The sequence below is a fragment of the Schistocerca nitens genome, chromosome 9, assembly GCF_023898315.1.
Source record: "Schistocerca nitens isolate TAMUIC-IGC-003100 chromosome 9, iqSchNite1.1, whole genome shotgun sequence".
In the NCBI taxonomy this organism is placed as follows: domain Eukaryota; kingdom Metazoa; phylum Arthropoda; class Insecta; order Orthoptera; family Acrididae; genus Schistocerca; species Schistocerca nitens.
The window spans coordinates 125,539,463-125,563,665 of NC_064622.1; the positions used below are offsets into that span (position 1 = coordinate 125,539,463).

The window sequence follows — 24,203 nt, forward strand, 5'->3', positions numbered from 1 at the left end:
TTTGATGAACCCTCTGCAAGGTACTTAAGTGTGATCCATGTAGATGTAGATATTAGCACAGTGCAAAACTGATTTTGAAACGGTTTGCATTAGAGTGAAATTGACAGAAAACGACCATTATATCAAAGTAGCAAAGTTCAATTATTTTAGCAAATGAACAGAAAATAATGGTGAGAAACTAAGGCTTATACTGAAATAGACTTCTACTTTGGAATTAGCATGAAAGGCAATTCAAACAATTCTGTCTTAGGCATTAACAAAGCGATCAACAGCATAAAAATATGGTTTCCATTTTTGTAACCTTTTGTTTGAATAATAGATATATTACATGTGGGGCAGCAGATTTGTAGTGTCACTGTTACTATGCGACAAGGCCTTGTAAATTACTTTGATGAGCACATAGAAAGTAGCCTAAAACTTGATACTCACAACCTACATTCTACATGTCCACATTTCAGCTCTTGTAAACTGAAAAATAATCTAAGTCATACTTCAAAAAAAGAGTAAGGAAATCATGAAGAAAAATTAAAAGATCACTGCAATCAATAACAACATATATTAAAAAATTTGTTGCTTCAAAGGCAAAATCTTTTATAAAGCACATCAATTTTTGCTACTCTAACCAAATCTCCTGTACATTCTATTTCGTGTTAAGTTACTATTCTGAATCTAATTGCTCTAATAATCAAAGTACTGACTGTTGCTTGCTTAAAAGTGGTAAATTTTTAATACTTCACTTGCCATGCAGATTTAGAATACAACGGGAACCCCACAAATGATGTTATACCAAGAAAAGATGCATTTCAATTTTTACAGTTTTTACAAAAGTTCACTGCTAAAAGTTTTATAATTTTGTGGTCTTAATGTTCCTTGATATCACTCAAAAGTGTCTGTAAACAGCCATCTGATGGCTCGTGTTCCCAGCTACGGATAACATCGAAATGCACTTCATTACAGTGCTTGGCACTTTAATTTTATTTACATGTCTTATTAATTATAATTTCTTATATAGAATATAATTCTGCACTTTCTATATTCTGGCTTATATTTAACAACACAATAATCTACTAAGTACTTTCATTCAAAATTCACATTTCTTGTAAAGTGATGAAGATAATTTTACCAAACCTTCTATATCCTATTTTTACATCAAAACATATGTATTCTCAAAATATCAGCTTTGTATTTATTTTCCCTGCCAAATCTGAAACTAGCATAAAGCAAGTGATTTTTGTGGAAAATATTTACTGGGTTTTGCTCAAACTTTGTATTTCTTCTATGTCATTCTGCACTATTCTATGAACAAATTACAAAATTATAACAATACCTAATTTTTGTGTTACACAATTGTGCAACACATTTTGTGGTACATTTACACACAGACGTTGTGCTCTGTATGACCTTGGTGTTGAGTAGAAAGAACAAACAGACTCTGACTTACATAGTGAGCATATGTACAGGGAGGCGCAGGGAATGGGAAATTTTGAATGTTACAGTTGGCAGCACTGTAGCGCCGGCAGATGTTCGAAACTTCGCACAATTGATGTGAACGCATTGCCATTTAGTAATCATGGAGAATTGGACTGGTGCGGAACGTGCAGTAGCTGTGAGAGCGTTTTACAAAAATGGTGATAGTGCGACTGCCGCGCAGAGAACATTTCGACAGCATTACCAGCTTGGACGTCATGGACGTGTCCCATCTGCGCATGCGATTACAACGTGGGTGCGTAATTTTGAAGAAACAGGATCTGCCTTGAAAAAGAAACCTCCAGGTGGCATTCCAATGGTACATACCCCAGAGAACATTGCAGCTGCTAGACCTGCAATCGAGAGAAGCCCTCGCCGCTCCGTTTGACAGCATACATCTTCGCTAGGGATTAAGCGATGGAGCTTACAAACAATACTGCACGAATTAGACTTCCATCCCTATAAGTTGCAGATTGTGCAACACTTACATGAACGAGATCCAGCGTCATGTATGGAGTTTAGTAGCCAGATATTGGCTATGGCTAAAATCAACGAGGACGCGAATTTCCTTGGTAACTTATGGATATCATACGAAGCCCATTTCCACCTGAACGGGTTCGTGAACAAACAGAATTTTCGTTATTGGGTACAGGACAATCCTTGTGAGTTTCACCAGCGACCACTACATAGCGCCAAGGTCACAACATGGTGTGCTGTATCATGTCATGGTGTTATCGGCCCTTATTTTTTTGAACGTGAGGATGGTAGTGCAGTGAGAGTAACATCCGCTCGATATGTTGAAATGCCTCAAACATTCTTTACACTGAGACTGTACGAGCTTAATCTTAACGTCGAAAACGTGTGGTTTCAGCAGGACGGAGCCACGTCACACACTGTTAGACAATCAATGGCAGCAGTTCGTCAATTGTTTGGAAGACGCATTATTTCACGTAACGGTGACATTGCATGGCCTGCGAGATCCCCTGATCTTAGTGTGTGCGACTTCTTCCTGTGGGGATATCTTAAAGGCAAGGTGTACCGTACACGTCCTGCAACAATCCATGAACTGAAGGAGAACATTGAAAACAAAATTACTGCCATTTCCGAAGATTTGCTACACCGCGCATTCCAGAGTTTTCATAACAGGCTGTTAAGAGTGTGAACGTCGAATGGGAGCACATCTTTCCGATGTCATCTTTAAAAAGTAAAGAGACACTTTTGGACATTTTGATTGTAAAGACATACTGAATAATGGCATACTGAATACATTCACTTTCGTTAATAAATTACTAGTTTTATGAATTTATTCATGGAAATGACGTTATTTCGAAATTTCCCGTTTCCTTGCGCCACCCTGTATATTGTGACATTTGTCTACCATCACTGCGTGATTCATGCATTTGCCAATTTTAAATGATTGTCATTAAGATCAGGCACTTTCAGTGCAGCCTCAGTAGGTCTGACTTGAGAATGAAACTGTTGGGTCGAAACTCATCGCCAAAATATATGTATTGCAACTGTGATAGATTTGTAATAAACTCTTCATGAAGTTCACAAATGTTAATGGGAATTGCGGACACAAAAACAAAGTTTCCAGTAGACAAAAAAATGACTCGTTGACTTTAGTAGAATGAATCGATGCACTGAATGAACCACCAGAGAGTGGAGGAAATCTATCAGAGCACAGACACAGAGGTTAAACAAGTAAAATTCACATAAATATCTGTTGAATACATACAGGAAAGGAAGTACAAGGCCTGAATAAGACATTAATTTGATAGGTTTCCAAACTCAGAGATATTCAACATTCACAGAATGTGATAATAAGGGTCACAAAATGTGAAGAACTTGCTGAAACAAATGTAAGGCATTACTCATGAACGTCGGAGGAAGCTAGTCAAGCCATCAACAAGGGGTGCAGCTACAAGTTACGATAGTCCCAAACCATCAGGTAGCATCCACCCTGTATCTTTTGTCAAACAGTTTCTAAGTGCTCTCTTGTCTTTGTGGACTGGAAAAATGAAGACTGACTTTGTCACAGGTTACATGCATGAAAAGTTATTGCACAAGCCATCAGAGCTGTAGAAGACTGTAAAAATAACCAACATTCTGAATGTTGTGTGTGTGTGTTGGTGGGTGGGTGGATGTGGATGGGTGTGGGTGGAGTGGTGGGAGGGGTGGGGGATGGGGAGTGTGTGTGTGTGCATGTTTTTCTTCTACATCTGAAGGAGGACTCTGTCTGACAGCTTAGCATACTTTTAAATGTGCCTGTCTGCCCCTCAATGCCTCCTCTAAAGTGGTAAGTAGCAATGTATCCTATTTCATATTGTTAATATCGTCGTTATTCCATTCTGAATTTCTACTGCCTGATTATACCTGTAATTTTTCAGAAAAAAGTGTGCTGCTGCTCTATTGTTGAAGAGCTGGGCATTCAATGAATCATCACTGCATTTCTGGCGAAGACCTTCTGTATAACTTATGATGGCAACACGATATTTTTTGCACTTGAAGTTAAAGTTTCCATCTTCCTTGTATGTGGCTGCTAATTCTGTAAAGTACAGAAAGTTTAATACTTTAGTAATCATGAAGTAGATCTACAAACTGCTCACCTAATATTTAGCAATAATGATGTTCACGACTGTAATGGTCATAACCACCATGTCAAAGGGACAATAATGAAATGAAAATCACTACATAGACAGCATATAGATTTATATTTTCTACACAGTGCTATGTAATGAGAAAATTATTAGTGATACTGGAGCATAAGGTTGACAAATGAGGATGATGAAAAAATAAAACAATCAATGAAAGAAAACTGTTTATCCTGCAATGGAAGAACAGATACATCAATAGCAATAAAAAAATGCTTTATTTTCATCTTAAATGCAATGCACTTTTATATTATCTCATGAATGTCAGTGACTTTAATGTTACAGACTTGGAAAGCTGTACTGGAGAATATGTCAGTGAAAGGCTTTGTGTTTTCCAATGACTGACAATCCTACTAACCAGTCAACATTATGACAATGTGGACACCTTACAAATCCCAAGGCAAAAAGATCTGGCAGTGCCTTCCTTTGATCTGTAGACTATGAGTATAGGTATTGTTTAAATGACTATACAGAATGCTTATGCGCTATAGAGCTGTGCCTGTGTTATTATGGATGGCGAATGAAACAAAAGGAAGAGAGAGGGCTGTAGTGATGCATAGAATAACATTAAAATTTAATTCACAAACGTAATTTTAAGTCTACTGTCTAAAAGAGAAGGAAAAATATGTAAAGTAACATGTGGTGTTTCTCAGCTCCATGTCAATGATTGCAAACAAACATTTGCTGATTACAGACTTGGTCAATTGCATCAGAATTATTCTACTGGTGTTGTCGCTTAGTCTGACGAGAAACTTCCACATTGCATGCACAATAAACAACCTGATACTAGGGAAGTTATTAATGTGATGTATGGTAACATTTGTAACTACATATTACATGTACTTCAAAAACAAAATTGTTCTATTCAAGTTGACATATTGCAAAGTGTTGTGACTCGCCGATCATTCAAAGCGCCACCGCACAATTACGTGTGTCCTCTATGTGCGGCGGTCTGCCAGCCATGCAGCAGCTGCGCCACCTAAGCGGCCAGCCGAGCAGCGGCCGCTAGACGGGGACTCAGTGCTCATTCGAATGCTAACGTGTACACATGTCTTGCTTGTCAACTTACTCTGTGACTTATATGTGTTGTGTCGTTCGGAAATATATTTGTTAAATTTGATGTTATAACAATTGGCGACGAGGTAGTGGATTTTTCCTTTTCACCGTTGACCCACAGGGTTCCATGGCTATTGTCGAGCAACTATTGCAAAATCTCCTTGAACAGCAAACGCTTCTAACAGCGGCGATTCGCGATTTTGTTGCGGCGTCAAATGCGGGGCGTTTCTCGTCATTGGCTGTACCTCCTTTTCCTCCTTACGACGAGACGGCGGAAGACTGGTCTGATTATGAAAAACGTCTTTGACAGCCCTTCTTGGCATTTCATGTCACGGACGAACAACCATGTAAGTCTCTGTTCCTTTCCTGGATTTCACCTCAAATGTATCGGTTGTTGTCGCAATTGGCTCCTTTGAAGGATCCTGCATCTTTGTCCTTTGCTGAAATGTGCTCACTCCTGTCTGTCTATTTTCAAAAGCAAACGCATGTGGTAGCCACTCATGTTGCCTTTTATCGTTGTCTAAAACAGCCACATCAATCCTATCGCGCTCGGGCTGCTGAACTTCACGGCCTCAGTCGAAAGTGTCAATTTGTTACTGACGTTCACAAAGAATCCTATGCCGATTCCATGGTACGGGATGCTATTATCCGGTTGGCACCCAACATAGAAGTTCGGCAACGTGCCCTTCAGTTGGCGAATCCGACTCTAGATGAAGTTCTCTCCATTGCGCAGTCTTTTGAAATTTCTCGCACCGCTGGGGCGCAAATAGAGGCGTGGGGTGATGTCGGGGAAATACAACCTCTGTGCGCTGTTGACGACGCATGCGGCGCGTCCCCGCCGGCTGACATGGCCGCAGTGCGCTCCCACGCGCAGCCTCGGCCTAGCCGTAAACAACCCGCTAAGAAACTGCAGCAAAACCCCTGGCAACTTCCTTCATGTCCGCGGTGTTTTACGAAACATTCACGCGAGGATTGTCCCCAACGTTGGGCTGTGGGTCACAATTGCAAAAAGAAAGGTCATGTGTCTTCCGTTTGCAAATCTGACCGCATACATGATGTTCATGAACATGACGCTGATTCTGATTCTGTGTTGTCTGTCAATTGCACTTCTTCCCTTTCAGGGAAGTTATTCCTCACTGTCCAAATCCTTGGTCGAGATGTTCGCATGCAGGTGGATACCGGTTCTGCTGCCACTATAATTAATTCTCAGACGTATCTTCAGTTGGGTTCTCCACTCCTGTCACCTGTCACTCGGCAATTACGGACGTACAATAAACAGAAGATTTCTCTCTTGGGACAGTTTAATGCTGAGGTATCTTACAAATCCGTCATTCGCACTGTTCCCATATTTGTGGTCGACCAGAGCAACGCAGAAAATCTTTTTGGTTTCGATGCCTTTCGCGTTTTTGGGTTCTCCATAGATGACTCTGTCAATATTGTCTCTGATGCTATTCCTTATGCTCAACTGGATTCCTTGTCGATGACATTTTCGTCCCTTTTTTCTCCTGGGTTAGGCCGTGCAAACGACTTTGAAGCTCATATCACGCTCAAACCCACTGCTCGGCCTACGTTTTTTCGGACTCGGCCCATTCCTGTGGCCCTTCGTGATCAGGTAATACGGGAGCTGGATCGTCTCACTACTTCAGGTGTCTTGCTTCCTGTCACTTCCAGTGAGTGATCCTCTCCTGTCGTAGTCGTTGCTAAGCCAAATGGTGATATTCGTCTCTGTGGTGATTTCAAAGCCACTGTAAATGCTCAATGCCTCATCGACACTTACCCTATGCCCCGTCCTGAAGAACTGTTCACTAAACTTGCTGGAGGCCAGTATTTTTCTAAAATTGTCCTGTCAGAAGCTTATCATCAACTTCCTCTTGACGCTGCTTCCCGACAGTTTCTGGTCCTTAACACGCCTTTCGGCCTCTATCAATACCAATGATTGCCATTCGGGGTTGCTAGCACCCCTGCTCTCTTTCAGCGATTCTTGGAACAATTATTGCTCCCTGTCCCTGGGTGTATCAATTACATGGACGACATTGTTGTCACTGGCTCCACCACTGAAGAACATCTTCAAAATCTCCGCACACTTTTTCATGTCTTACAGACTGCCGGTCTTAAGTGTTATCTTCAGAAATCACAATTTTTTCAGGCATCTATCACGTACTTGGGGTTTCAACTCTCTCGGGAGGGTATTCGTCCACTTCAGCAAACTGTCGCTGCAATCGATGCCCTTCCTCGCCCTACATCTGTTAAGGAACTGCATGCCTTCTTGGGGAAAATAGCATACTATCACAAGTTTTTACCGTCTGCGGTTTCGGTGGCTCAGCCGTTGCATCGCTTGTTGCATAAAAACGAGCCTTTTCACTGATCCGCGTCATGCGATGCGGCTTTCCAGAAATTGAAGACTATGCTGAAACAGGTCTCGTGCCTGGCTACTTATCGACCTGGCCAACATCTTGTTCTTGCCACAGACGCCTCTCAATACGGGGTCGGTGCAGTCCTTGCACACCGTTTTTCTGACGGTTCGGAACAACCCATTGCTTATGCCTCCAAAACACTCACGGATGCCCAACAAAAGTATTCTCAAATTGAAAAAGAAGCTTTGGCCATTATTTATGCTCTTCATAAGGTTGGTGTTTTTCTCTATGGCTCAAAATTTCATCCTGTTACGGATCGCAAACCACTTGTTTCCTTGTTTCATCCATCAACGTCACTTCCCGACAAGGCTGCACACCGCCTCCAGCGTTGGGCTCTTTACTTGTCTCGTTTCAATTATGAGATTCATTTCCGGCCAACGGCTCAACATGCAAATGCTGATGCTCTGTCTCGCCTTCCCATGGGTCCTGATCAGGCATTCGATAGGGATAAACTTTTGTGTTTCCACCTGGATGTTGCCGAGCAGCGGGTTGTGGACGGGTTCCCCATCACTGGGGACAGGCTGGCGGCTGCTACGAGTTATGACCCTACCCTCTCCCGGGTTTTACACTGTATTCAGAAGGGTTGGCCAGATCGCCCGTCCGCTAAGACTTCTGATCCATTGCGGAACTACTACGCTTTGCGCTACCGCCTCACGGCTAGGGATGGTGTAATCCTCCTCTCCACTGACAATGCTTCGCCGCGTTGTCGTGGTACCTGCGTCTTTGCGTGCTTCGGTCTTGTGCCTCCTTCACCAAGGGCACTGGGGTGTGTCTCGCACAAAATCTCTGGCGCGCCGTCATGCGTACTGGCCTGGCATCGACTCTGAAATAGCACACATGGTCACTGCCTGCGGCCCTTGTGCGTCACAGGCCGTTGCCCCGAAGTCATCTTTGTCACCATGGCCTTCGCCTGAGAAGCCCTGGGAGTGCATTCATGTTGACTTTGTGGCACCCTTTTTAGGTACTTAATGGCTCCTCGTAATTGACGCCTACTCTAACTTTCCTTTCATTGTCTGTTGCACGTCGCCTACCACCGCGGCAACCACCAGTGCTCACGCCCGCATTTTTTCTTTGGAAGGCCTCCCCTCTACTCTTGTTACTGATAATGGTCCGCAATTTGCCTCTTCCGAATTTGCGGATTTTTGTGCTCGTCACGGCATTATGCATGTCACGGCCCCGCCATTCCATCCATAATCCAACGGTGAGGCTGAACGACTGGTCCACACATTTAAGGCTCAGATGCGGAAACTTCTGACATCTTCTGCTGCTGATGATGCACTTCTCCAGTTTCTGGCATCTTACCGTTTCACCCCCATGGGCGACCACAGCCCGGCTAAGCTCTTACATGGCCGACAGCCCCGCACGCTACTTCATCTTCTGCGGCCTTCCACCTCACGGCCGCGGGTGCCTTCACTTGGCCAGTTCACCGCCGACGACCTCGTCTGGGTACGGGGATATGGCAGGCGGCCAAAATGGAGCCCGGGCCGCATCTTACGACACCGTAGCAGACGCCTGTATGAAATACAGACGGACACGGGGGTTGCAGTGCGTCATTCAGACCAGCTTCGGCCTTGTGTGCCGGCAACGCCTGTTCCGAATGCCGCTACACTACCTTCGGCTCTACCTGACGCTCGGGATCGTGACATCTCTCAATACTCACAACGCAGCCCTCTCACCGTCATCGCGATGCCAGCACAAGAACGAACGCCCCTAGGAGACGTGCCCATGCAGGAACCGGATGACCATCCTCTGTCAGAGCAAATCTACTCACCTCCTCCTCCAACGGACGCCGATACATCGCCCATGTCTCCTGTCATATCAACTGGACTTGCCGCAACGGGCAGATTGGTGCATGGGGCCCCAGCAGATTCGACCCCTACGTCTCCTGTCATCTCGACCCGTTATCATCGGGGACACTTCCGTCCGTACGGGAAGCCTCCTCCTCGAGACTTTACGGCGAGTCAAACAACGCCTATGGACGTTGTCCATCTCCAGGACACCTCCATCCAGACCAGTGCAACAATTTCAAAGGGGGGGAAAAGTGTTGCGACTCGCCAAATTACGCGCGTCCTCTATGTGCGGCGCTGTCTGCCAGCCATGCAGCAGCTGCGCCACCTAAGCGGCCAGCCGAGCAGCGGCCGCTAGACGGGCACTAAGTGCTCATTCGAATGCTAACGTGTACACATGTCTTGCTTGTCAACTTACTCTGTGACTTATATGTGTTGTGTCGTTCGGAAATATATTTGTTAAATTTGATGTTATAACACAAAGGGTGGTGCTAATTTTGAGCATTTGAATATAGTAATGAAATATACGAATATATGAGAATCCATCATTATTATCAGGGAGAGAATATAAAAGCAAGCACTTAAAGTAAGCCACCCTATCAACTCTTTCATTTATTGAGCTGCTTATAAAGGTTGCCTTTTATTAGCAAACTGTCATTTAGGAGAACAATTGAACAAAAATAATCATATAAAATTAAATTGTAAAATAAAACTGCCTTCACTCTGAAGATTGTTTTGAACACAACAGAGCTTTAGTAGATATGGTTCTATTGGAGCTGATACGATATTGCCTTCATTTGACCTTTGAACTGACTTATTCATCCTGATTTAGCAGACCTACAGTTCAATGTAGGCTCCAAACTACAGAGCAACTTGGCATATTTCACGTTAAATAAAAAAATTCTGAAACCAACAACATGGGATTTTTAAACTAGTATTCATTCACTGTGACCATCTGAAATAGAATTTATTAAATACTGTGATGAATTTTCAAACAAAATACAAGCAACTTCAACTTCGGACTGAAATCCAAGTTAAATCAGTTTGTGTCAGTGGTGCAACTTGGTGGCAACACACAGACAGCTCTTACTGAATAACAACAAGGGTGATATTGGGATTTATGCCTTTAGCTAGCACCAAAACTGTTGTACATGGTTTAAGTCTTTTGACAGATGTAGAATAAACACACACACACACACACACACACACACAGCCACCATTGTCTCTGGACACTATGACTCAACTGCAACTTTGTCTGAAGTGAGCAGTAACCTATACTGGAGTGGGTAGCAGGGGTACAGAAAAGATAGGGTAGAGATGGAGAGGGATAGTACAGTAAGAGTGGTGGGAGATGTCAGCACTGCCTGTGGGAGTGTGCAGGGACATGGTGGGGACAGGACAGTGGGATGCTAGGTGCAGCATGGGAAAGCTATGATGGGAGGTGAAAGGGGGAGGGGGGGGGGTGATGACAGCACCAAGGGGAAAGGAGAGGTAAGTGAAAGGTGATAAGACTGAGCTGGATGGATAGAACACATGTAGTGCTGGTGTGGGAACAGGAAAAGGGATAGGCAGGTGGGCTGAGACTACCGAAGGTTGGTGCCTGGGGAGTGATGAGCTCAAAGTGTATATTTTGCAAGGTGAGTTGCCACGTGTGCAATTCATAAAAATGGTTTTCATCAGAAGAATCAAAGTGGCACAGGTTGTGAAGCATTAGCTGAAGTCAAGCACATCATGCTACATGGCATGCTCAGCTAATGGGTGATCCAGCTGTCTCTTGGCCACAATTTGGCAGTGTCATTCATGCAGACAGGCAGCTTGTTAGTGGTGAGGCCCACACACAATGCCGCACAGTCAATAGATTACATGGCTGCTTCCACAGGGTGCCCTGTCTTTGATGGGATAAGAGATGCATGTGACAGGGCAGGGGTAGGTGGTAGTGGGAGGATACACAATGAGAGGTAGTTGAAACCCTGGTGGAGAACATGTTTCAGTCGCCCCAATTCTCAATGATACTGGATACTGAGTTACAAGGGGGAGTGTGGGGGTGCTCCTTTGTGGCCAGTGAACAGGTATGTGAAGGATTGTAGGTGACTGGAAAGACAAGGTGGGGAGGGTAATTTCAGTCTGCAAAGGCCTCATTGAGATGCTTGGCCTATTTGGTGTAGGACTGCTTGTCACTACAGATGCAACAACTGCAGGTGGCTAGGCTATATGGAAGGGACGTTTTGGTGTGAAAAGGGGGAGCTGTGGATGTGCAGGTATTGCTGGTGCTTGGTAGTTATTATGTGGATCAAGTATTAATGTAGTTGACCTTGAAGTGGAGGTCAACATTGAGGAAGCTGGCTTGTTGGGCTGAAAAGGACCAGATGAAGCAAATGAGGAAGAAGGTGTTGAGGTTCTGGAGGAATGTGGGTAGGGTACCATTACCATCAGCCAAGAGTATGAAGATGTTATCAATGAATTCGAACCAGATGAGGGGTTTGGGATTCTGGGACACAAATAGGTTGGCATAGGATGGTGGCATGTGTGTTCTCATATTGCTGAACCACAGAGCTGTTTGCAGGTGATGCCTTCAAAGAAGTTTTTGTGTATTAGGCTACAGCGGGTCATGACAACCAGGAACAAGGTTGTTGGTTTGGAGTTGGTCAGGCATTGGGAAAGAAGGCATTCAATAGTGGCAAGGTCATGTGCAATGCAAATGTTAGTGTAGAGGGAGGTGGTGTCGACACAAGTGATCAGAAGGATGCTGGATGGTAAAGAAACAGGAACTTGGAGAATCGGTAGAGAAAGTGGTTAATGTATTTTATATAGGAGGGTAGATTATGATAATAGGCTACTGGGTTGGTCTGTCAGTGAGGATGTAGTATCTAGCCACAATGGGACGTCCTTGGTGGTTGGATTTATGTACTTTAGGATGTTAGTAGAAGGTACGAGTGCAAGGAGTAGTGGGTGTGAGAAGGAAGATAGATTCAGCGTTCAGTGGAGAGGTTTTGGGATGGATCTAGAGATTTGAGAAGGGAGTGCAGATCCTCCTTGGTTTCTGGAATGGTGTCTTTGTGGCAAGACTTGTAGGTGGCAGAGTCTCTTCAACAGGTAATCACTGCTGTTCTTAACCACATTGGTGTAGCCTTTGTCAACTGGTAGGATTACATCGTTGGTATCAGTTTTCATATTGAGAAACTTGGGGACAGATTTGGGGACCAAATTCAAGGTTAGGAAATCCTGGAGAGTTTGTAGTGTGTCTGCAAGGCAGGATTTGTCAGCTGTGAGGGTATGTGGAAAAGGTTTGATGGAGGCTTTTGCAGTGGTACTGGAGAGCAGTAATCAAATAGAGTGAACAGTTTTTTGATGTTTGTGTTGTGCAGGCTTCTGCAGTTCCTTGAGAGTGAGCTTTTCAATCTGGGAGATGGGATGCAAGAATTGGGGATTGCAGAGCAGGAGGATTTTACAGGTGGAGAAGAGGTAGTGCAAGGGAGCTCGGGCCTGATTTGTATGGTCAGAAGACTAAGTTGGTACAGACCACGACAACAGACAGGTCATTGTAGAAGAAGGATTTGCAATCAGGGTGGGTGATTTGATGCTCAGGTCATTTGGAGGGATTCTATGAGCTAAACAACATAGGAACAGTATGTGGAACTGGGTTCTGGCTAGAAATAGGGAAACTTTTCTGTGTTGACAAAGACAGAAGGAACAAGGATCAATACTGGAGGGTAAAAAATGTGTAACACAGGTGGGAAAAAAAAGAAGTAGAAGAAGAAGAAGAAGAAGAAGAAGAAGAAGAAGAAGAAGAGCAACTGAAAACCAAAGGACTCCTTCCACCAATCCCCATTTTCTCAGGGTCCTGTAAGACAATGCATTAACACAGCAGGCCCAATAACTGTCTATCATACCACAGAACACATTTACAGGAATGTGTTCCTGAAGATGTGTCTTCATAAAGGCTTGTGGGTTTTCTCAGACCACCAATGTGAGTTATGAGAGTTACTGATGCAGCCACGAGTGAAATTGGTTTCATCAATAAATGCAATTAATTGAGTTACTGGGTGATTTGCAGTTAGCTGACAAAATTCTAATCACCCTTCTCAAAGCTGTTGAATCTGCAAAAAATCATATGCACAGGTGCCATACATACATGATGTCCACCAAATGTGGAACATCGATACATGTGGAAATTCAGTGTTTGCTTGTTGAAGGACCATGTTCTACCAATTGAATAATGTCTTCTACATCATCCACATACAGTTCAATTGCACAGCTGAATGAGACATGACAGCTGGGCACTATACCAGACTCACACAGTTGAGTAAAAACACAAATGAACACTCTTGAATCTGGTGCTCTGTGGCTACCATAATTTCTACTACAAGCAGCAGCAGCATTTTCATTATAAAGTCTGAAACAAATTTCATACCAGCATACTCAAAACTAGTAAATATGTGTGGCATGCTTAAATAACAGAGCAGAGTTGACCGATAAATCATAATCACAATCACAATTGAAAAATTCAATCATGCAAATTCAAGGATGCCACCTCGAAGTTAACGACACAGTTCATCAGAAGACAAATATGTGTACTAGTAATTACCTATTGAAGTTTAGGTGTGTGTTAGCATTTTTCATTTTACTGTAGAAGCAGTGCGTGTGATAAATGTGGATGTTGTTGTAGGTTAGTGAGTTTGGGAGAATCATGTCAGGATTGTTGGTGGGTGTTTCATTGGGATGACTCTGAGGCCAGTAAGGTAACAGATGAGACTCTCCCACAAAGTTGTAGATTATGCCGTTGAGACAAGAGAGTCGTGGAACAAGGAAGAAAGATTTGTGCCCTTCAGGTAGAATTAAAAATAGTGATTTTTGTATAAGACAGACTAAAGGGAGAATGAGATAATGGGGCATAGCGAAAGGCAACAAGTAATAAGCAAAAGCAGAGAAGCTCAGGAATCACATTTTCAATCCCTGGGTTAGCAATCATTTTAATTGGTTACTCGAAATACAAAAAGAGCCTCCACCAATTTTTGAGCACAGCAGAGCACAGCTGGACTCATAGCAACAACTTAGTAGCTATGTCGGTAGAGAAGTCAATTAGGAAGAAAAGACTGCCAAGTAGCAGGCACAGGAAGGGTGTATGCCATTGCTACAGGAAAAGCTACGTATAGTATATCGGATCACAAGCATAATAAAACATAGTACCAAGCTTTGCCAGAACGTCATCAGATAGCGCTCTTTTCTCCCCTGTGACTGTGTGTGTTTCCTTTTCTGAAGAATGCTTTGCCCAAAAGCTAATTATTTAACAGTCTTTTCGTTCTGCCTGTCTGCAACTGTGTGTCACCTTTATGGTGAGTAGCAATCTAACCTTCTCACAATACTGCTGATTTTCCTACCTGGACTTCCCATGATCAATATGAAGTTGACAATTCTTTGATGCTAGGAGGTGTCCCAACATTAACCCTTTAACTGCTCTGGACGTGTTAACATGCACACCTTTGTACCTGTCCCTATGTGCTCTGAACGTGTTTACGCATGCCACCACTCCTTCTACCTGGTACTCTGAACGTGTCTACATGCAGACAGAATGGTAGAGCACTTGCCCGCGAAAGGGAAAGGTCCCGAGTTCGAGTCTCGGTCCGGCACACAGTTTTAATTTGCCAGGAAGTTTCATAACAGCGCACACTCCGCTGCAGAGTGAAAATCTCATTCTAGATTGTAAAAATAACTGGCAACAGTAAAAAAAGATCAAATGAATGTACTTCACGTTGGTATACTCTAGTGGTACTAGGACTAGGCAAGTGATCAGCTGGAGAGGCTGTATGTATTCTACTACACTACTTGTGGGTGTAACAGCGGTATATAATCACACTCAGTATCAGAATAGCAAGCAGAGTGGAAGCCACTGTGGGAACAGTTATGTCAAGTAAAATATTGTGTTTTGGACTTCCGTCACATACGGGTGGCAGCTCAATGATTTGTTTCTGTTCCTGTGCCATCAACTGGTCCAAGTACTTGGGTAATTTGATGTTGTTAGTATCCAGAAGAACTGATTCAATACGATCTGTATTGAGAGAGTACTTAAATTTCCACAATGAATAATAGGAATGGTTCGATAGTAGAAATCAAAGTTTCTTTCAACTGTGTAGAGAATTGAAATTCACGTCCCAGAATATAGCAATGGTATGATTTGGATAGAAGTGCGCTAATTATCCGCTGAAACTCAGTATATATGTGGAAAGAAATTCTAACCGTAAAACACAAGTGAAACTAGAATGGGGTACGAGACATTGTATAACCAGCTGGTTCTTATGTGGTAGACAAAATATGCATTAAGTCGATTATCAATTGGGAACACACCAGTGTTTAGTTTCTGCTAATAATGGAGGAATTACACAAACAGGAGATAATGGTGTAGGTGAATCAGTACAAATATAGTTTGGTCTTTACTGGCAGTTCTGCAACTATGCAGCAGCCAAAGCTGGGACCTTTGTTCACCAAGCTATGTACTTGCAAGTAATTTTCAGGGAACAGGGAAGGTGTAAAACCTGCAGGAATGTGTAAAACCTATATTGTTCCAATTCAAGCAATTCAGACAGGAGACAGATACCAGCAATGAGGAGAATAAGTTTGAAGTAATCTTGAGCCAAATTCACAGTAATGCAGTTATAATACAGAGGTATAAAACTAGAAGTGAGAGAATATATCATTTGAAGAGGGGGGCCATCGTTGTGTTGAGATATTCATACAGTTAGAAAGCAAGGATATGGTAGGGATCAAAATTCAACTGAGATTATGTTGTAGGGCAGACTGTATGGCCGACACTAATATTCCACTTGGGCATGAAAGGAGTTTATGCTGTAAAACACAGTTTGTAACACATGGGATATCATTAAAGTTGGTTTTGAATGGCATCCACATCGCGATTTAGTATGCTGCAAATGAATTCATAAAAAGGTAACAACTAGAGAGGGACCAGTCAAATTTGTTGTGTATGAGACAGTAAACTGTTTTCAACATGTTCCAAGGAGAAATGGAATCCACAAGAGAATCTTAATTGTCACTCATGTGTAACTAAAGAAGCTGAATTCCGTTGCCAATGGGTACTTGGAGATCAAGTGTGGCACAGTGTTAAGTTGTGCTTATTCAATGGCGGCTGAATGGTAGTTGGTTCGGTCTTGCAGAGAATGTGATATTATTTCTGCCGAGTCTTTCCAAACCATGTATGAGCCTTTTCCATTACAGTGGCTTCTGACCTGCACTTTTGTAGCACATTTTCAAATTTAGTAGGCTCTGAACGTAACTTCGCCATCGCTGACAACGGTGAAGACTATGTAGTGACAACTGTCTCAACAAAGTGAAATAATACTAATGTGAGACAAAATCAGTCAGTAGTAGAGGTAGATAGTAAAATATGGAGGAATAAGTAAAAGAGCAAAATGAGGCTTTTAGGGCATACAAGATAATTATGGGACAACAGGGAGAATGTAACACACAAATGTGAAAGTAGTGACACATTAATAGCACACAGATCATACACAACTAAGTTACAACTGCAGAGAACTACATTAGAACACACAGTGGTGCACAGAGGAGATAAGGCGTCAGTTGTGTGGCTGGCACTGTTCGAAGAAGACCAGATATCCATGATAAACAGGCTATTGCTCATAACAAGCAGCTCAGTGGGGAGAGATGTTCTGCCCACGCAGCAGTAATATCGAACTATCATGCTCAAAAACCAATGAGACACATGGGCAAATTTACAACAATGAAACACATTCAATACTAATAAAAATTAGTTGTTAATTGGGGCCCAAATGAGGTGAAAACATACAACAGAATCATCAATATGGCTCAACAATATAGTGACAGAAAATACTGAGAGTGCCTCTCGCTAAGACTTAAGATTTGTTCTCAATTCCTAGACTGTAAACTGTACAGAGGGGCAGAACATAAACTGCAGTAACAAGAAATCATTGGTTGTTGTGGAATAGTTTTACTGTGCACTGGCTTCTGTGCTGATTGGTTCTTTCTGAATTTTGCTGGATCCACTACAGAAGATAGTATATTGCTACCTTTATACTAGGGTAAGCAGTCAAAATAATCTACAATGTTGTGATCTGGTAACTGTAATTCGACACTTACAGATGACATGAAATGCAATGCCTAGAATGATCCGTCCCAGGTGCATGTAAATTTCTTAGTTCTGTCATGCTTCTTTCAACTAAGGAGCTGTTGCAACCATGTCATGCCTGCACTGTTCTGGTGAATTCTCTTCAAAATATAAACTTTAATATTTTAACAACATGTTTCACTTTGCTGAAATTTATTCTGGGTGGCAACTTCTCAGTCTCAAATGGGGAACATATTTTCGGCCACAAACAACCTCAAAAGGAGACAAACCTATTGTTTCATGTACCCTAGCATTGTATGACGAACTTTCATATGACAATATATGATCCCAGTCTGTATACAAACTGTTCATACAATACGACAACATATTGGCTATAGTTTTATGAACGCGTTCAACCCTAGGGTGAAATGGTATAGTTCTCGACTTCTTTTGTCCCTTGGTCTATTATAATGGGCTCTGATCCCTAACTGTATTACTAAATGAGTAACAAATACTTTTGTAACTGACTCAGAGGTCATATCTTTGAATGGTATCATAATATGATAGTGAGAGAAATGGTCTGTGATAGACAAAACATATCTGTATTTTGAGCTGTTACAGGGAATGGTCCCACGATACTGAATACTACAATTTCAAAAGGTCCTGTTCCTCAGGTAAAGTTTGAACAGGTATCTTTGGTCATCATCCACGCACTCTCTTAGCCCAAGGGAGACAATTTTCAATGTCATCTGCATCTTTCTCACTGTGGCCACCAATAAAAGTGTGCAATGTGCACTTGCATGGCACTTTTCCCATTATGACATGCCTTTATGTTATTGTTACAGTGCACCTGTGTATCCAGTCTCTAAGAAGCATTTTCTTATATAAAAGTCATCTCTTGTAATAAAATCTGGCAAGGCAGTCAATCTTACAATCAGCTTCGGATTCTCTCGAAGCCATGGCTCACTCTTCTGTTCCAAGCCACCACACTAATACACAGATGATGATTATTATTATTATTCACAACAAATAAATTAATTTACTATTTTAATTATCTTCAAATCTAGTACTAACATGATATTCCAAGTGTAGCCAAATACTGTCTTTTAAGATCTTTGATGAGTTCCTTATATTTCATATGCTAATTGAGTCACACAATAAAGATGTTTGAAATTTTCACTGAATTTATTTATTTTTCTCAAAGTTTAGGCATAACTCATTTACATGAAGTCATTTAACTAGTGTTTCGAGAAACACTATTTGGTCTTCTCCCTAAACTGCTGCTTGATTTAGTAACTGTACCCTGCAAAGCTTCACACTTGACGCATCGTTTAAAACTGCATGCTGCAGAGAAATGGTGACAGTCTCATTTTTTCACTGGAGTACTTTTGTTACAGTACATATTTTCTGATTAAGTGTGTTGGCACATAACAGGCAATAAAGCAGACAACAGATGGAATTGATGAAAACTAAGTAATTGGGTAATTAGTAATTGTGGACTGATACTGAAAAAATACAAACACATCAAATGAAAGAATCACAAGCATTACCTGTTCACTGAGACAGCAAAATTAATTCTAGCAAGTCACAAATAATGTATCCATTTCCAAACAACTAATCTTCGAGAACAACATATCTTCACAAGAGATACAATCACTGCACTCATTCAAATGACACAATGTGGCATAGCTGAAAACACGATTACAAAAGTAATGACTCTGGAATAAAAGTTTCTGCCTACGGAATAGATATAAACAAGAGACAAGGGAAAAACCACATGAGAGAAGATATGATAGGTACCTGAAATTCCATGTCATAACGTAGTTACAGTAATTATCTTATTCAGGATTTCTAGATACCTTCTGGCGTATTTTCACTTTCATCATACTTCAGTTGCTGAATGCCTTCCAAAAGAGGTGACAAGGGCTGCCCTTCTTCTGGTGGTTTCGTCATGAAGAAAGGATGCTTCTCCATTTCCTAAAATAAGATTATTAATATTGGTTTACACAAGAAGTGCTAACTACTAGAATTCCAATAATATGATGAAATGTTACGCTACTGCTGAAGTGGATGCATAAATGAGTCTTTGTAGCAGGAAGTTATGTTTGTAAATTATAAAACAAAGTAAAATGGTTGTCCCTGTTAGCACACAGTTGTGTGACTGATACAGACAATTGATTTTTTTTTTTTTTTCACATCGTAAGTCATGACCATCAAAATAAAATTTTCCTAATCAAAAAACAAGTTAGGGTGTGAAGTCTTAACAAAACATACCACTGTATGTCAGAATAAAGTCAGCTGGAATTCCAGGATTAAAACAAAGATGTGAAATATGCTAATGCGCTTAGCCTGGCAAATTCATACTTGAGAACACTGCAATTTATCTAGTACACAATTTCAGTATCCCCATATAGTTCTAGACCGATTCTGTAGATTATTTTATTCATTTTCACAAAACTGTAGCTCCCACTTGAACATCACTGCCAACAATATCCTACACACTGATACAGAAGTTTTGCTTTATCATGTAATATCACTATTTCAAGGATAATCCAGAAAGTGGCTCCCCCTAAAAAAAAAAAAAAAAAAAAAAAAAAAAAAAAAAAAAAAAACAATTACATGAAAATCTTTATTCAAATAAAATTGTATGGTTCCAGAGACCTTTTCACGTCAAAAACATCTATGATGTACATATTCAGACTGAAGTGACAAATGAAAGTTTGTACCAAGGCTGGGATGCGAACCCAGGTCTCCTGCTCTGCTCCATAAGCAGATGCACTAAACACTATGCCACCTTGGCACTGTGGCTTTGCGCAACAGTTTGGCCTACCCTAGCATGTCTCCCTCCGCAATCCAAATTCTCAGTCATGCCTCAGCCCACTTAGTATTTCCCTCCCCTAAACTCGAACAGCATTGCTGAATCTCTCCAACTGTACCAGAATATCATTTCAGCATTGAACGAACGGGGGATCCTGCCTCAACCCCCGGCATAGGTGCTTTAATCAAATAGAACCTATTCATGTCTCAAACATCTCTGCAGACTGAGGCAAGAAATGAAGTTTAGGGAGGAATATCAAGTGGGCTGAGGCATGAATGGGAATTTGGATTGAGGGACGCATGCTAACTTAGTCTGTGCAGCTGTGCAAAGCCACTGTGCCACGATGGCGTAGTGGTTAGCGCATCTGCCTAGTGAACAGGAGACCAGAGTTCGAATCTCAGCAATGGAAGAAAATTCCATTCATCTCTTCAGTCAGCATATATACATCATAGATGTCTGAGACTTGAGAAGGTCTCTGGAGTCATACAGTTTCATTTGATTAAAGCACCTACACCAGGGTTTCAGGGAGGATTCCCTGTTTTGTTCAATTCTGAGGTGCTGTTCCAGTACTCTTGGAGAACCTCTGCAATGCTGTTCGAGGTTGGGGGGGGGGGGGGGGAATACCAAGTGGTGGATTAAGGAGTACTAGGGTAGTGCATGCAATTGTGCAAAGCCACTGTGCCATGGTGGCATAGTGATTGGCGCATCTGCCTAGTGAGCAGGAGGCCCTACTTTGAATCCTGCCCTTAGTACATATTCATTTGTCACTTCAATCTACCTACATAGATCAAAAACTTTACTGCCAACAGATAGAGAAATGCTTGGACTATTTGTGACATAATCACTATATGAACTGACACATCATCCTGGGATCAACTTTTGTTTTCACACCTCATAGAAATGTGCCGCCTGGAAATGAATCTGTGTGTGACAGTCTGTAACCTCGAAGTTACTTCACGTGCCAACATCCACACTAACAAATAGAATTCATGTGAAACGTATTAAGTTGGCACCTAATCTTGAAAGATTTACTTCTGCTCAATATGTAGGATTATTTAAATTTATATCTTCTAATTAACCTGCATATATCAAATAACTTACACCTTCATAAAACACCTTAAACACTTCCCACCTTAACTTCCATGAGTCTGTATCCCCAATTCTATGATCAGACATTAATGAAGCCAGTAACAACTTCTAACTTGATACCACTATTGAATCCATATGCTCGCTACTTCCAGCATTCTCAGCACAACATAACAATCCCCCAGCCACCAAAAAGACACATAAAAATAACGAAAACTTGAGGATCATATTGAGCAGTTAGTACATGTTTTGTCAAAGAATACAAGGGTTAAAGACACCACACTCTTACCAGTTATTCTCAGTTGTCGTGAAAAATGATGACTGGAGGATAGGAATTTCTTGTGGTTCAAGAAAAGATGGAAATCCCTGGAAACACATCAGGACTGTATGGTGGATGATCAAATAGATGTCAGGCAAACTCTTTCAGAGCAGTCAATGTGCACCAAGCAATATATGGGCAAGCAGTGTCATGGATGAGCACAACACTTGCACTGAGCATTCCACGTCTCATTTTGAATAGCCCGGTTCAACCTCCACAGCTTTCCACAGTAATGATCAACTGGGCAGGAAGACAATAAGCAGACTGCCCTTCCTGTCCCAGAACAACAAATGTCACTCTTCTCATCAACACAGGCTGTCTAAATTTCGTCTTGACCAGAAATCCACTGTATCATCAATGTGTTACCACACATGTATATTAATGCGGATTGTGGATTGTACATTATGTGGAATACATTGTGTGGAATGATGTCATATAAAACAGAATACTGTATAATATTTAAATTTTATGCTTAGGTTTAAGTATAACCACAACCTCGGAAATGAGGACATGTTGAAAATACCCCACAAAGTTGTTGAAACAATCATTATGCTATGATACAGATCAGTCCATTACCACCGTCAGCTTTCTTACAATCACATTCATTGGCTTTGCCATCTCACAATCAAACTGCAACATTTGGACCCAAGCAATACATTGGGCTACACTACAGATCAGTCCATCACCTAAACTAGCTTCCTTACATTAACATTCAATAACTTTGTCACTCACAACCAAACTGTACACTTGTGTGCACACTTGTTGCTCTCATATGGTACCACTCCATGTCAACGCTGCTCCATATTGATTCATTTTGTGTTCAGGTGCATCGGCAGCTGGAGACTGTGGTCATGTGTGTGGGAGTTGCGTTTGCATGAGTGTGTGTGTGTGTGTGTGTGTGTGTGTGTGTGTGTGTGTGTGTGCGTGTTTCTTTTTTTTTCTTCTTAGCATAAGTTAGTTTAAGTAGTGTGTAAGTCTAGGGACCAATGACCTCAGCAGTTTGGTACCTTAGGAATTCACACACATTTGAACATTTTTTTAAAAATATTAATCAGATGATTAGACAAGATGGTGGAACCGATGAGAGGATAGCATTCGAAGTCATCAAGATGAAGAGTGTTTGAAATTATGTGACAGCATAGTGGAATATATTGTGTGGAATGATGTAATATAAAACAGAATATTGTATAAAATTTAAATTTTATGCTTAGGTTTAAGTATAACCACAACCTTGGAAATGGGGAAATGTTGAAAATACCCCACAAAATTGTTGAAACAATCATTATGCTATGATACAGATCAGTCCATTACCACAGTCAGCTTTCTTACACTCACATTAATTGGCTTCACCAACTCACAAGCAAACTGCAACATTTGGACCTAAACTATACCTTGGGTTACACTACAGATCAGTCCATAATCTAAACTAGCTTTCTTAAATTAACATTCAATAACTTTGTCACTCACAACCAAACTTTAGACTTCAACTTAACCTAGATCTTGGGCAACACTACAAATCAGACCGTTACCACAGCCAGTTTTCTTCCAGTCACATTCATTGACATCGTCAACTCACATTCAAACTATAACATTAGAATACGAAACACCCCAAGAAATCCAGGCATATTCTGAAAAACATTCCATACAAGAAATACATATAAACCAATTACCAACTTTATAATGCATAACAGCCATATCAGTAAATGCCAGTTTTGTGTTACATTTGTGGACAAAAAAGGTCATCAATTTGTAGGTCTATTTTCCACCGAAACAAGTAATTAGATTCAGCTTTCCTCATCGGCTACTCTATACAATTATCTGATAGGCTACAACCAAAGGAAACGAACTGCCACCAGGAGCACATAGCAGTTGAGGCACCAACACTGTTAAGTGCACTTTAACTGATAGTGTGCAATGATATTTGGAAAAAGTCACACACAATGATTAGCAACAGCACAGACAACAATCGTGTGGCATGGTTGTCTCATATAATCCCTATATTTTGTCAACAATACTTTTTAGTCTGCAGGGTACCATATAAATGAGACACTGTGTTCATCACATTAGTAAAATGCTATGATATAAAAGCATAGGGTAATAGCGATGCATTTTTTTTTTTTTTAAAAAAAAGCCTAGTGGTTTTGTGCTCTGGATCTAGTCCATTCAGGTGCACAGATTGAATTACCTCAACAAGAGATGGGTTTCATACATATGAACAAGAATTTAAGCATAAAGGTTGTATTTCACAATATAAGAATTTTAAAAATAATATTACAGTAGAGCATATGCAGGTTACTATGCTGTAACACCTGTTGCCAATAGCATCTACATAAGTAAACATCATTGGTGAAAAATCTCTTTCTTAGATTTGAACATGACTTGCCTTTAGCCCTACTTCTACAGTTCATGGAAAAAGGCACTAGGTTTCTTTTGTTTCCAGCAATGGTTGAAACAGTAAAAATTTATTTTTAATAAAAGAATTGTGTATCATTCCACCAGAGTGACTG

The 24,203-nt window shown here is 41.4% G+C and overlaps 1 protein-coding gene across 2 annotated transcripts in view; it reads right to left on the bottom strand.

Moving 5' to 3' along the window:
• LOC126202885 (DNA polymerase interacting tetratricopeptide repeat-containing, protein of 47 kDa) overlaps positions 1-24,203 on the bottom strand; it is an 88,703-nt gene that overhangs the window by 58,173 nt on the left and 6,327 nt on the right. For both annotated transcript variants that reach the window (XM_049936945.1, XM_049936944.1), the window contains exons 2-3: positions 19,333-19,450; positions 3,844-4,015 (exon numbers count right to left, since the gene is read on the bottom strand). In XM_049936945.1, coding sequence (XP_049792902.1) covers positions 3,844-4,015; positions 19,333-19,450 — 290 coding nt within the window. The remainder of the gene's footprint in view (positions 1-3,843; positions 4,016-19,332; positions 19,451-24,203) is intronic.